Raw genomic sequence first — 15,554 nt, 5'->3', positions numbered from 1 at the left:
AGCACTTTATCTATCTGAGCTGGGGAAGGGTGGGCACCTCTGCAGATTCCTCGGGCCACCTGGAGTTAGGCCCCGGGTCTTAAGACTAAAACCTGCCAGTAGGGGCTGCAGTGGGGGGCTGCAGTGGGGCTGTCAGGAAGTACCTGCACCGAAGACTTCTTGTCTGTCTTCCCCAGGGAGCGGGTTCCTCTTTTCTTTAAGGAATGCTGGAGGAAGATAAAAAAACTGAACTGAAAGCTCATGAGGGTGACGCGCATCCAAAGCAGTCAGACGCCTAGGGTTCCAGAGGGTCCCCTCCCCAGCCCAGCCCAGCCCAGCCACGTCCAGGCCTTGACCAGCACCAACTGCTGGGCCGGAGGAGCTCTCAAGACCACTTAGTGGGCTGCAAATGGGGAAGAGGCCAGAAGCACTCAAGATGATTCTGAACACACCTGCCCTGGGGTCCTCCCCTCTCTCCCACCCCGACATTGTGATCCAGTTGGCTTACACCAAGACCCGGAAATCTGGGCTTCTGTTCTTGTTTGGCCTTCATTCATTCACCAGGGATTTCCTGAGCACCTGTTATGTGCCAGGCATAGAGAGGTGTGGAGAACACAGCAGGGACCAGGACAGACAGGGTACTTGGGGAGGATGCTGTGGTGCTCTGCCCAGAGCCCCGCTTCATGACAGGGGCACTCATTCCCCCAGCCAAAACCTAAAAGCTGAATCCTGCTCTCAGGGATGGCCATCGGCTGAGCAAAGCCACCTCATCCAAGGTCATGTGCCCTCCCAGCGGGGAGCCCACATCCAGTGACTGGTCCATGCCCCTCGCCTCAACTCGGGACAATGCTAAAGGGCCGTCCAGCTCCAGGGCTCCCCTGGGACTGGCTGAGGCCACTGGTGTGAACGCTCCTCACTTCAGCTTCTCCCTCTGCCTCGATCTCCTTTGGTGTGATTCCCAAGGGGACTCTTCCATGAGCCTCTGCAGGCAAAACTCCATCTCCCGGGAGCCCGGTCCTCGTGGAACTAGTATTCTAGTTGGAACTTTAATTCAGAATGAATAGGAATAAACAAAATAACTATGGGTGTAACAAATCATACAATTTAAATTGTACAAGTTTTCATGCAGATTGAAAAAAAGGCTATAATGATAATCATGATTCAAAAATCCAGAAGCAACAGGGGAAGACATTTGATTAGATAAGCAAATTCTACATGGGAAAAAAAAGCCTAAGCAAAGTAAAAACATAAATAACAAACTGGGAAAAAATATGCAATTTATTACGCTGACAAAGGGTTGGTATCCTAAATATATAAAGAGCTTCAAAAAATAGAGTAAAGGGGCCAGCCTGATGGTGTAGCGGTTAAGTTCGTGCACTCTGCTTCGGCGGCCTGGGGCTCGCAGGTTCGGATACTGGGTGCAGACCTACGCACCGCCTATCAAGCCCTGCTGTGGCAGCATCCCATATAAAGTGGAGGAAGATGGGCACGGATGTTAGCCCAGGGCCAATCTTCCTCAGCAAAAAAAGAGGAGTTTTGGCAACAGATATTATCTCAGGGCTCATCTTCCTCAAAAAAGAAAAATAGAGAATAAAAAGGCCAACAAACCTATAGAAAAACGGGCTAGAGATGTGAAAAACAGTACACAGGAAAAGAAAGATAAATGGCTCCCAACCATAGGAAAATGCTCACCCCTACTCAAGATAGAGAAATGCTAATTAAAACTACACTGAGATACCATTTCTCACCTATCAGATTGGCAAAAATCCAAACATCTGACAACATATTCTACTGGTGAAGCTATGGAGAAAGAGGACCGCTCATGTGTCGCTGAGCAAAATGACGCCAGCCCCATGGAGGGGAATTTGAGGAACTGCAACAATAATCATTACTGAAGTTTCTCAATGTTTAAAAAAGTCACTCAGGTAGATGCATGATTCCAATGAACACTTCTTTCCAAGAGAGGGGTGCCTCATGTTAGTGGTGGATAAAACCGCACTTAGGTTGCTTTCCATTTTTCAAGCTGGGCAGGTATTTTTTGAGAAAGGTCCCAGGCAGTCTGAATACATGCCCTCCCCATCCCATCTCTCACACCCCATCCCTGAAGGTGAGAACTACTCATCTAATCCCTCACTTTACTGAAGGTGAGAGGTCCCACAGCAAATCCACCGCTGACCTGGGACCAGCTCTTGATATAGCTCTTGATCTAGTTCCGAAGACTTGGAAGGAGAAAATGTGCTTTCTTTGATGAGGGCCAGAGTGGAGCTAGCACAGGAGTTCTCAACCTGGGTGTACAGCAGAATTACCTGGGGGAACTTAAAAAAAAAAATACTGATGCCCAAGGTCCCAGCCCCCGGGATTCTGATATAACTGGGCCGGGGTAGGTCCCAGCCTTCAGGATTTTTAAATAGCTTCCCAGGTGATTCTCCGGTGCACCCCAGGTTGGAACCACAGAGCCAGGGAAGGACTCCAGATGGGCTCTTAACTATATCTTAAAGGATCAAATCCTAAAGAGACCTTTGGAAATGCAAATGAGGCAGGAAGGCTGAGGCTGATATTTCAGACACTGGGTGCCAAGAGCAGGGAGCCGGTATCTGAGAAGGCTGCCATGAGATCTTTCAAAAGCAAGGAGCAAAGAGTAGGGAATGGGGTGAGGGCCACAAAATAAGCCCCGCCACAAAGAGCCCTTCCCACAAATGTAGCCCGGGAAGGGTGTGCTTAGAGGGAGACCCCCACGTGGAGTGGTGACCACATGGTGAGATGATCAGATCCAGGCCTGCTTAGCACAAGCTGAGTGAGAGGAGCTGTGGCCTCAGCTGGAAGCTGAGCTCTGGGAGCCCACCAGCACTGAGTTTATGATCCTGGGTGAGCCCCTTCCTCTCTCTGAAACTCCATTTTTTTTTCCCCTGAGGAAGATTCACTCTGAGCTAACATCCCTTGCCAATCTTTCTCCTTTTTTGCTTGAGGAAGAGTAGCCCTGAGCTAACATACGTGCCAACCTTCCTCTATTTTGTATGTGGGTCGCTGCCACATACAAAATGTGGCTTTTTTGTGGCATGGCTTGATGAGTGTTGTAGGTCGGCGCCCTGGATCAGAACCCACGATCCCGGGCTGCCGAAGCGGAGCATGCCTAACTTAACCACTATGCCACGGGGCGGGCCCCTGAAGTCCCATTTTATCATCTACAAAACTGAGCCACAGATTAGATGACCACAGCCTCTTCAAGCACTGCAGACTCCCTGGAGGAGGCAAGTGGGACGAGAGGAAGGGGAGCCAGGGGTCTCCTAAGGCACTGAGAGGTCCCAGCCATTCCATATAAAGGAACGAGATAATAGAAAGCCTAAAACCATTAAAAAGGAGAGGGGGAGTGAGATTCATTGACATGGTAAAGTCTCTGAGACATCTTGGTAAGGAAGGAAGGAACCTGCAAAGCAAAACCTACAACCCAAATGTCCACCAACCAATGGATGGATAAACCAAATGTGGCATGTCCACCCAAGGGAATACGATCCAGCCACAGAAAGGAATGAAGTGCTGACACATGCTACAACATGGATGGACCTTGAAAACATCACACTAAGTGAAATAAGCCAGTCACAAAAGGCCACACGGTGTATGATTCTATTTACATGAAATGTCTGGAAAGGCAAATCCACAAAGGCATAAAGTAGACGAGTGGCTGCTGGGGAGAAGGGGGCTGGGGAGTTATTGCTGGTGGGCTCGGGCTTTCTTTTTGGGGTGATGAAAATGTTCTGGAATGAGAGTGGTGATGGTTGTACAACTGAATACTCTAGAAACCACTGAACTGTATACTTTAAAAAGACAAATTTATGGTACACGAATTATATCTCAATGAAGCTGTTATTAAAAAAAAAAAACCTAGGGCCAGCCCCCTGGCGTAGTGGTTAAGTGCGTGCGCTCCACTGCTGGAGGTCTGGGTTCTGATCCCGGGCGCGCACCGATGCACCGCTTGTCAGGCCATGCTGTGGCGGCGTCCCATATAAAGTGGAGGAAGATGGGCACGGATGTTAGCCCAGGGCCAGTCTTCCTCAGCAAAAAGAGGAGGAATGGCATTGGATGTTAGCTCAGGGCTGATCTTCCTCACACCCACACAAAAAAAACAAAACCTAGAGCATGTTACCATTTTTGTAAAAATAAGATAGGTGTGTGTGTGCACACACACATGCAGATAGGGGGAAAGGTCTGAAGAATATCCACCACGCTGTTAACAATGAGAGTAGAGAACTTGCAGTTTGCTCTTTTCTTCCCCCACATCTTTTTTTTGTGTGTGTGAGGAAGATCAGCCCTGAGCTAACATCCATGCCAATCCTCCTCTTTTTGCTGAGGAAGACTGGCCCTGAGCCAACATCCAGGCCGATTTTCCTCCACTTTATGTGGGACGCCACCACAGCATGGCCTGACAAGCTGTGCATCCCTGCGCGCCCAGGATCCGAACCTGGACCGCAAGCAGTGGAGCGCGAGCACTTAACCGCTAAGCCACGGGGCCGGCCCTTCCCCCACATCTTTTTTTTGCAGGGGGCACACAGTCCTCCAGCATTTTTTCTTTTAAAAAAAATTTTTTTTAATTACACAATATTAAAAAAAATGAATTAATGTACAAAAACACATTCTCACCGTAATCTATACAAGGCTGACAAAGCCAAGTCCCCTGGTTACACCCCTACGTATCCTCCTCCCCAACCTGAGGGTGACCACAGCTGACCGGTGGCTGGAGCTCCTTCTAGACCTTTGGCTCTGTGTTTAAAATACTGAAATAGATGGTGCTCTTTCTTTTAGACTTTCTTCCCTCACTATGTTTACTTGACTCTGTGATCTTTGATTTTTATAATAAGCACCTTAGGCAGAAGAAAACCCCAAAACATCTAGCATTTAAAAAACAGTCTGTGTTCATGCTACATTACTCTGTATGTTACATAAACTGTATCTACAATATAATCCCATCTTTATTTAAAAAAAAATACATAGAGAAATATACATTGTATGAGTATAGAGAAAGGTCTGAAAAGATACAAATCAAACTGTAATCACAGGTTAAGCTGAGTCAGGAGTAGAACTGAGGGAGGTACTTAGGGGAGATTCTTCTTTTATTCTCCATATGGTTATTATAATTTCTATTATTTTCTGGATAACACATTCACATGGTTCAAACTTCAAAAAGCACAAAAAGAAAAGTCCAGCCCGGTGGTGTAGCGGTTAAGTGCGCGCGCTCCGCTGTGGCGGCCCGGGGCTCGCAGGTTCGGATCCTGGGCATACACCGACACACTGCTTGTCAAGCCATGCTGAGGCGGCGTCCCATATAAAGTGGAGGAAGATGGGCACGGATGTTAGCCCAGGGCCAGTCTTCCTCAGCAAAAAGAGGAGGATTGGCAACACATGTTAGCTCAGGGCCGATCTTTCTCACACACACACACAAAAAAGTCCAAAAAGAACACAGTGAACCCAGTCGCCACTTTTCCTGCCCGAGGCAACCAATGCAACCAGAGTCTGCTGTATCCATCCTTAGGAGTATGCTAGGCATGCATTTATGTGCCTTTGTGATGATATTTTTGCTTCACTGAGCTTAAATTACTTTTTTAGTAAAAAAAAAAAGGATGGATATATACATATACATTTCAATATGTTTGTGCGAATAAATAGAAAAACTTATTGGAAGTCTATGCACCTCCGACCCAGGTAGTAATTACTCAGGGTAATTCTCTCTGAATACTGGATTACAGGTGAATTTTTTCTCCTTATGGCGTACTTATATCTGCTGGTCTTTCTCTACTAAGCATATATTAGCTGTTGAGTGGAGGGGGAAAGTCATAGTAAAATGTTTTTAAAATGTATTTTCCCCCAAAAAAGTCACTGACCACCTTTCCAACCACAGAGAGTGAGCCCTGGGTGGCTTGAAGCTCACCAGGAAGGGAGGACAGTGGGCAGAGAAGAGGGGCAGAAGCAGCAAACCTTTTCAGGACCAGAGTGGTTCCAGCTCTTTCTGCTTGGAACTGACCCTTCCCCCACCTCATCGAAGCCATTTGGGCTTCCAGACTGCCCTGCGGCCCCGGAGGGAAAACAAGGCAGGCTCACAGAGCACAAAGGCCTTCCCTCCCCCTGCAGGGCAGCAGCTGGCCAGGCAGCCTGGGAGACCGCGATGCCCCTCAAGGGAGCCAAGGCTTGTCAGAGCCCCTTTGTGGAGCCCCCTGGGGCAGATGTTCTGGCCCCTGGGCCTGGGGAGGGCAGGACGGGGCCGGGCAGGACAGTACCCGGGCACCCACAGGAATGCCAGCCGCAAGTGCCAGACCCCAAGGGCACACTCTCTGGCCTGGCATGCAGCAGGGGCTCCCCCACCCACCAGCAACTCACAAGGCCGCCTTTGAGCAGCCTGGATGGCGCCTCAAAGCATCCTTGGTCTAAGGGCTCCTAGTAGGAGCATGAGCTATGTCCTCCCTTGTCCTTCTCCAGCAGACTAGTAGATTGTGCCCCCGCCCTTTCGGCCCACACAGAGAGGCTGCCCAAGCACAGCTCTGGAGGGCCCCTGCCCTCTAACACCTTCCATGCTTCCGTGCTGCCAGGAAACAGAGACCAACCTCCAAGGAATAAAATGAACCTTCTGCCAAAACAGCTGGGCATATTTTCACCGAGTTTGGAGGGGATGTTTGGGAAGGTCTCATTGAAAACACAGACTGTGCTGTGTGTGCAAAATTTACTCTAGCGGGGACCTGGGGTGTGGGTGCACTTGAGAGACTGAGGCATTCTTCCTCCAGAGCGGCTGAAGCCGCTAGACAGAGAGGCCGTGTGGCTGGGGGAGACCACTGGGGGGAGGAAACAAAGAGTAGTTTAGACAGGAGCCCCAAATCACAAGGCACTGGGACAGATGCTGCCAACTGCAGGCTCTGATTTGCAATGAAACTGCTCCTTCCATGGGCAACTGGCAGCTTAATCTAGAGAGCTCCTTGCTGGAGGCAGCAGCAGACGCGTATTTATTTAACTAAGGTGAATGCGTCACTAGACCCACAGCCATCGTGGTGGTGGTGAGGGTAAAGATAATCAGTATTTACCAAGCCCTTATTCTCTGCTAAGCACGGTACCTGCTTGTCTCCATAATTCTCACAAACACCTCTGAGGAGTAGGGATTATTATTTCCATTTTATATATTAACAAACTGAGCACTGGAGCAGTTACGTGATTTGTCCAGCGTTGCAGTTATTTGCAAATAAGTGACAAAGCCAGGATTGAAACTCAGGCCTGTGTGACTCCAAGTTCACATTGGGCCTGCACCACACAGACTGTGGCTAGGCTGCGTTGCATGATGCCAGCAGAACCAAGATTTGAACCCAGGTGATCTGACGCCACGGTCAGTACCCTTCCTACCCCATCAGAATGGGAATCAGGACAAGCCTGGGCCAGAGAAGAAGGTACTCATTGGAATGAGCAGCCTCTTTGGAGGTTCTGCAAACTCAGGAGGGTCCGAGGAAGGTCCCATCACCGTAAGAGTCTGTGTGGTTTTGGGAGATAGGGAGTCCTGGGTTAGAATCCCATCTTTGTCTTTCCCATCTATATACAGCAAGTCTACTCCTAGGTGTATACCGAAGAGAAGTGAAAACATATGTCCATATAAAAACCTCTACACAAATGTTCAGGGCAGTATTATTCATAATAGCCAAAAAGTGGAAACAACCCAAATGTCCATCAACTGAAGAATGGATATACAAAGTGTGGTCTATCCATACAATGGATTATTATTTGGTCATAAAAAGGAATAAAGTACTGATACATGCTTCAACATAGATAAACCTTGAAAACATTATGCTAAGTGAAAGAAGCCAGTCTAACAGATCACATATTACATGATTCCATTTGTATGAAATTTCCAGAATAGGTAAATCCACAGAGACAGAAAGTTGATGAGTGGTTGCCAGGGGCTGGAGGGAAGGGGGAGTGAGGAGTGACTGCAACAGGTACGGGGTTTCTTTTGGGGGCAATGGAAATGTTCTGGAATTAGATAATGGTGATGGTTGTACAACATTATGAATATATTAAACCACTGAATTGTACACTTTAAATGGTGAATTTTGTGGATTATATTGCAGTTAAAAAATTGCCAAGAAGAGTCCCCCTATAAACCAGGACAACACCACACATACGTTGGGAAGCTGTTGGTTACATAACGTGAGGACATACATAAAATGCTTGGTGTGGTGCCTGGTGCAGAGCAAGCACTCAGACACAGCAGCTATATTATAATAAATCACGTCAACACTGATATTGGCCTTCTGCCTAAAATACAAGAAGAGGGAATGATACTGGATGGGGGAGGCTGATTTACAATTCTTGAGCCGCAGCCCAGCTGGGCAACAGCGCCACCACAGAGCACGGGTAGCGCTGGCTACCCTCCCTTTCCTCCAGCAAGGGCGATCTCCATGGCAACCACATCAGCTCAGGCCAGGGGCTCCTGTTCCCAGCCGGGTGACAGCATCGCCACAGCAACCTGTCAGGATGGCAAAGGCAGATCTCGATGATGGGACTCGAGCAGCTCTGGAAGAAGAATTGCTAAGGCACCCTTGTCTCCATAGAAACCATGTCAGGAAGGAAAGGGAGGAGGGAGAGAGCCATCAGCAAATAAATACAGAGCCACGCCTCCTTGCCCAGATCCTGAGACACCAAGGGGCACGTCAGGGAGGGCTAGACCTGCCTCGCTGACATCACCTGCAAAGGGGAAGCGAACCGGTGTTTCCTGAGCACCTACTGTGTGCTGGGCGCCACAAAGTGTTCTTTACATGCTTGACTGCATTTAAAATTTCACAAATAATATCCACTCCCCACAAAAAACACCTAACTACAGCATTAAAAGAATACAAAGCAGGGGCCAGCCCAGTGGCATAGTGGTTAAGTATGCGCATCCTGCTTTGGCGGCCCGGGGTTCGCAGGTTCAGATCCCTGGTGCAGACCAACGCACGGCTTGTCAAGCCACGCTGTGGAGGCGTCCCATATAAAGCAGAGGAAGATGGGCACAGATGTTAGCCCAGGGCCAGTCTTCCTCGGCAAAAAAGAGGAGGACTGGCAGCAGATGTTAGCTCAGGGCTGATCTTCCTCACAAAAAAAAAAAAAGAATACAAAGCAAAACTCATTTCCTATTCTACTCCCACCATTTCTAACTCCTCAGTTCAGTGGCTTCTCCTCCAGACTTTTGCTGTGCATTTGCACATATACATGCGTGCTTCAAAACCAGTTTGTTTTGTATGGCTTTTCAAAATAATTAGTGGGATTGCATAATATGTATAGTTCCATAACTTTCTTTTCCTGTTTAACTATGTACCTTAGAGATCTTTCCACGTCATTACATGTATATCTACCTTATTCTTTTTTTTATAATTGTGGTAAAGTATACAAAACACGAAATTTACCATTTTTAGCCATTTTAAAGTGTACAATTCAGTGGCATTAAGTACATTCACATTGTTGTGCAACCATCACCACCATCCATCTCCAGAACTTTTTCATCTTCCCAAACTGAAACTCTGTACCCATTAAACACTAATTCCCCACTCTCTCCTCCTCCCACCCCTGGAAACCTCTATTCCACTTTCTGTCTCTATGAATTTGACTACTCCATCTCCTGTAAGTGGAATCGTATAATATTTGTCCTGTTGTGTCTGGCTTATTTCACTTAGCATCATGTGTTCAAGGTTCATCCACGTTGTAGCACGTGTCAGAATTTCATTCCTTCTTGAGGCTGACCAATAATCCATTGCATGTATATGCTACAGTTTTGTTTGTTTGTTTGTTTGTCCATCAATGGACATTTGGGTTGCTTCTACCTTTTGGCTACTGTGAGTAATGCTACTATGAACACAGGGTACAGATATCTGTTCGTGTCTCTGCTTTTGATTCTTTTGGGTATATATCCAGAAGTGGAATTGCTGGCTTATATGGTAATCCTATGTTTAATTTTTTCAGAAAATTCCATACTACTTTATTCTTTTTAACTTCTTCAGAGTATTCTATGGTTACCCAATCTTATTAATGATCATAAACAACCTCATAAGCTGGATACTGTTATTATCCTAACGTCACAGACGAAGAATCTGAGACTTAGAGAAGGGAAGTGGCTTCAGGGTCTCAGCCACCTCTCTGTCAGGGAAAGGCTGGGAGAGCTCAGGCAAGCTGTCCCTCTCTGGGCCTCAGTCTCCTCTCCTTTACAACAAGAATATGACCTCTGAAATCGTCTCCACTTTTCACTGTCAAGGGTGGCAGCAACGAGATATGGCGCCCTATGCTGTGGGCCAGGCCATGGGGGGCAGGAGGCTGCCTGAGGGAGGGGGCCTCCCACCCAGCCCTGGAGCGGGACAAGGCTCCACAGCAGCCTTTAGCAGCCAGTGCCCCGTCTCCACACGGAGAAGCCGTTGGAACATCACACCAACATGCCCAGCAGGAAGGGCAGCGGAAGGATGGTCCTGGCCTCAGGGCTGTGGTGTCTCAGTCCTGGAACACTGGCATGCCTGCCCTGGAGGAAGGTGAGGAGTGCCCCAGAACAACGTACGATCCTAGGATACCTCATGAGCGGCCAGACGGCTGAGGCCCACCTGTGCCTCTGTGGCCAGAAGTCACCTCAGTCCATCTGGAACAGAGACCCCTGGATGCTGGAAGATTCCAGCCCTTAGGGGTCAGCTAGGCTGCTGGTTTCCAATCAGCGTTCTGCAGAGCCCACTGGGCCCTGAGGGACCTTGAAGACATCCCTCCCTCTCCCAAGGGCTGTTTTCTCATCCGTAAAATGGGCACAATCATAACCTCATTGGGCCTCTATGAAAATCGTTGATAAAGGTCTAGCATGGTGCCTAATGCACTGTACACCTAACACACAGCAGAAGGAAGAAAGGACATGCTAGATGGAGGGACTCGCACGAACACAGACGGAGAGGCTGGTGCCTGGAGGCCACATTCAGGAAGTGTCTAGTGTCCTGAAATCTGTGTCCAGACACTGGCCAGAGGCCCAGCCCCAGCACGGACTTTACACCGAATGGCAGTCCCTAAAGCATGTCCACACTAGTTATCCTGGCTTGTCCTCACAATGACTCAGGGCATTATTGACCCATTTTATAGATGAGGAAACTAGGGACAGAGGGCCAGGCCCCATGCTGGGCACTGTTGCATAAAACATTTTCTCAGTTCATCCTCCCACAGCTGTGGTTCTTTGATGGAAGACTGTCTCCTTCATTAGCCTGTGGCTCCTTGAGGACAGGAACTGGGTGGCTTTCATTCACCATCATGTCCTTAGTGTCCAGGACACAGCGTACACAGTAGGTGCTCAGGAAATGTGTGCTGGAGGAATGAATGAATAAACAGCCCTGCCAGGGAGGCATACCCATGCAGAGACAGAGGTTCAGAGACACCAGTAGGTAGGGCAGGCACATGCCCACCTGTCCCCAGCCTGGCCCTGCCTGGGATGGACGGGCCCTCACCTCTCTCGGCCGCTCCAGCTCCGTCTGCAGCACCTGCTTGGCCAGCTCAGTCTCAATGAGCCGCTGCCGAAGCTCCTCGTTCTCCTCTTCCAGCCGCGCCCGTTTCTTCTCCACCGCCTCGAGCTCCTTATGCAGCCGCACGGAGATGTCCTTCGAGACCTGAGCAAGGGCAGGTGATGAGCAGGGCGTGAGCAGGCTGAGGGACCATCCCGCCTCGGATGGTACTCTCATTACCCCACTTAGCAGATGAGGAAACCGAGGCACAGAGAGGTCAAGTAACTCACCAAGGGTCACACAGCCAGGAAGTAGTAGAACCAAAACCCAAACCCAGGCACGCTGTGCTCCCAATGTCTATACCACAGTTCAGCCCTTGGAAAGCTGTCAAGGCCCTGCCTATTCTGAGGAATGCCTGTTCATTCACCTGGGACTTTCAATGCTCCCAAAAGTCTCTCCCAGCCACCCTCTTGCCTAGTTCTCTCAAGAGCCTGTGGCAGGCCAGAAGCTCATTTCAAAGGGAGGGAAGAGAGCTGAAGTGGAAATCCAGAGCAAGACGGGCAGCCCCAGAGCCATTTCTATCCCATCTCCGCCAAGGACCAGCATGTGAGCCTGGGTAAATCATTTCTCCACTCTGTGCCTCCATCTCCTTAACTACAAAATGGGTGCAACAATCGAGCACAGCCTCATGGGTCCAACAGGAGGCCTGAATCAGCTATTGCACCAGCAGGACCTGGCCCTGCGCCTGCACAGTGAGCACCAGGCGAGGCGCGGCTGCTGCCATGAGAAGCTGACGCTCAGAGAGGGGCACGCCTTGCTGGAGGCCACAACGTGACCCCAGGGCCTGTTTCCAACTGTCTGGGATATAAAACATGCCCCAAATGACAAAGGCTGGGCGGGTGTCCAAGTGCCTAGAGAAAGGAGCTAACAGAGCTGCAAACTCCAATCCCCGCCCCAGGACTCTGCAGCAACGACACCCCATTTCCTCCAGGACACCTTCTGTCTCGTCCCCTGCTGGCAGGGGGTGACAGGCCAGGAAAGGGGGCCTCCAGGGACAAGAAAGGCCCTTCTGAGCTGGTAAATCACAGCCAGACTCCATCCTTGAGCGGGCTGGGTACTACCATTTGCTGAATACCTACTGTGTGCCAGATTCATTCATCTTTACCCTAATTCTGCCCCGATTTTACTGCAAGGAAACTGAGGCTCAGAGCATAAGTGACTTGCTCAGGGTCACACAACGCAAGCACGGGCTGAGCCGGGCAGAGCCCCAGGGATCTGGCTGAGCAGCCAGCGCAGCCAGGGCTTTGCCAGCAAGAGGTGTGCGTGGGGCAGACGGCCGAGTGCCTCGTGCCTCGTGCCTCCCAGTCTCGGAAATGCCCGTGGCACCTCCTCCCTGCCGGAAGGGAAGAGGGCCCTCCCTGGCTCTGCCCTCTGCCTGGGCTCAGGCCCAGCTCGACACGGACCCCTTGGCAGTGTGTGAGGCTAGCCAGGAAAAACAACAGCCAGAGAGGAAATTCAGCACTGCCTCCCCCTCCCTCTGCTGCCCACTGCTTCTCTCTGCCCGTGACGATCCCCAAGGACAGCCAGAAGCTGCCTCCCTCCTCCCACGGTCTCTCTGGGCCACCAAACTTTCCCCAGCCACAAAGCTGGGTGAGAAATCCCTATTGGAACAAGGACGTGCAAGTGGAAAAACTAGATTTGAGACTGATTCCAGCGCTCACTGGGTGTGGGACCCCAGGACACGATATTTCACCAATCGAAGGCTCAGTTTGGTCATCAGTAAAAGGGGGTTGATATAAACAATATATAAATGATACAAATAATAAATAAATGACATAGTGCTTGGGTTGACAGCTGAACCATCGTAGGTGATCAAAAAACATCCCGAGGGGCCGGCCGGGTGGTGTAAAGGTTTAGTTTGCGTGCTCTGCTCCAGCGGCCCGGGGTTCGCCAGTTCGGATCCTGGGCGTGGACCTACTCACCACTCATCAAGCCATGCTGAGGCAGCATCCAACATAGAAGAGCTACAACTCAACTATGATACACAACTATGTACTGGGGCTTTGCGGAGACAAAAGAAAAAAAAAAAGAGGAAGATTGGCAACAGATCTTAGCGCAGGGCCAATCTTCTTAAAAAAAGAAAAGACATTGCTAAAAAAAAAAAAAATACACCCCAATTTCTAATGCACTGTCCAGATCACTGCTTCACCGCCCTGCACTGATTTTATCTGACCTGGCCCAACGCCCACAACCTCACTCTTGAGTTTGGTGTCAGGGTTTTTGCTGGAGGTGTTCAGCCCCAGGCTCCTGGCTACGGTCCCCAGTTTGGGGCTCTTAGGTCACCCAGTGAGCCCCTGTCCTGATCACCACTCCATTCATTCATTCATTCATTCATTCATCCTGCTTAGGCCCTGGGGTCAGGAGTGACGGGACCAGAGACCAAGGCCCCAGACCACGCCTGGGCTCCTTCACATCTCTGTGTCTCAGCAGCAGTGCAGGGTCTGGCATACACTAAGTGCCTAATAAATGCTTATTAGATGAACAAACAAATCCAAGGCCCCAACAAGTGAAAAGGGAGGGAGGTGAAGGAGTGAAGGACTGAAATATGGGGAGCTGCACCTGCCCTAGCGTGGCTGAGCATGCTCCTCCCAACCGCCCACCCCACCCACTGTCCAGAGAGGGCTGTGTCCCTCACGGGGGCAACGGATCAGCTGCAGGGGACCAGGGCTCCTTTCCCAACTATGCTCCCGCCAGGGCCAGCTCCTCTCTACCTGGGCGGTCGCTACGTCCCCACCATGGTCTTGACCTGGGAAGGCAACCTGCTCTCCACCAAGAAGTCATGATCCATGTGGACTCCTGGGTCCTCTTGGGTTCAGCAGTGACTCTGGATTTAATCCCTTCCATGAGTCCCCAGTCACCTTCTGCTCCATTCTCCCCAGGCTCTCCTTCCCCAATGCTCCCCACCCTCAAGGGTTGCGATGACAAGAAAGCCCAACCCCAGGCAGCTTACAGAATTCCCATGTGGACAAGAGAGCCCTTCATCTCGGATCCCACAGAGCCCTGTGCCCCTGATGGAAGCCCACAGGAGCAAAGAGCATGCCGGCCTGGATGGCAGGAGCCTTGTGGCCTGGGCCTGTCCCTTCCTCTCTCTGGGGCCCCTCAGCTCTCACAGGTGATGTATAGAATCGGCTGTCACTTCCCGAGCACTCACTACGTGCCCTTCATCCGCTCAGGAAGGGCTTTTATTATCCCCATTCCGAGGTTCACCTTGGGCTCACTTGCCCAAGGTCACACAGCTAGGAAGCTACAGAACCAAGACTTAAAATCAGGTGGGTCGACTCCCGAGTCTTGCTCTCAACCCGACCCTGCTGTTGGTCCAAAGCTTGAAGACATACCAATATCAGCGATAAAAGTATTAATAATAAGCCCAACAGTGGGTTCGCTGTGTCAGGTGCTCACAGGGCCCCACCTGCCTGTCTCACTTCATCCTCTCACGATCCTCCCAACTCTCCCCAGGTGGGGCGGCCGAGATACTACGGGAGGTGAAGCAGTGGCAGCTTCCGGAAACCAGGGCAAATCCCCAAAGCACAAACAAATGCGCTCAGCCATGAGGTCACTGTTTACAGCGCTCGGGCCTGGCTCCTGCCAAATGCGACCAGCAGCCTCCAAGCCACAGCTCCCCTGCTCATCGGGCCCCTCAGCTCAGGGGCCTCAGGCTTCAGGATGTCGCTGTCACTCGGAATCCTCAGGGAGGGGGATGGGAAGTCTCACTAAGGGGCACCCACTGGCCGGGCAGCCTCTGGGCTCTGAGTGGCTGAATCCTCCCAGGAACCCCTGGAGGGTGGGAAAGTCATCCCCATTTTACAGATGAGGAAACTGAGGCTTAAAGAAGGGAGGCAACCTGCCCTGGTCACCCAGGAATTAAACTCAAAGCCATAACTTTTTCTCCAGTGACAGGTTTCTAAGAAAGGAAACATTTTACTGGTGTGTCCTTGGGCCTCCCACAGGAGTCCCTTCAGGTGGAAATTTACAGCCCAGATTCCCGGACCCGACACTTTCCGTTAGGATCCCAGGCCCTGAGGGTGGGGCCTGGGAATCTGCATTGTGAACAAGCCCTCC

General features: G+C 50.4%; 2 protein-coding genes across 3 annotated transcripts in view; both read right to left on the bottom strand.

Annotated features, from left to right (window-relative positions):
* SOGA1 (suppressor of glucose, autophagy associated 1) overlaps positions 1 to 15,554 on the bottom strand; it is a 67,051-nt gene that overhangs the window by 28,355 nt on the left and 23,142 nt on the right. For both annotated transcript variants that reach the window (XM_058562744.1, XM_058562745.1), the window contains exons 3-4: positions 11,442 to 11,600; positions 144 to 206 (exon numbers count right to left, since the gene is read on the bottom strand). In XM_058562744.1, the coding sequence (XP_058418727.1) occupies positions 144 to 206; positions 11,442 to 11,600 (222 nt within the window). The remainder of the gene's footprint in view (positions 1 to 143; positions 207 to 11,441; positions 11,601 to 15,554) is intronic.
* Positions 1 to 15,554, bottom strand: part of DSN1 (DSN1 component of MIS12 kinetochore complex) — a 79,957-nt gene that overhangs the window by 51,259 nt on the left and 13,144 nt on the right. The window lies entirely within an intron of this gene.

This window comes from Diceros bicornis, chromosome 19, assembly GCF_020826845.1.
Source record: "Diceros bicornis minor isolate mBicDic1 chromosome 19, mDicBic1.mat.cur, whole genome shotgun sequence".
Lineage (NCBI taxonomy): Eukaryota > Metazoa > Chordata > Mammalia > Perissodactyla > Rhinocerotidae > Diceros > Diceros bicornis.
This window is presented reverse-complemented; position numbering and strand designations above follow the sequence as displayed.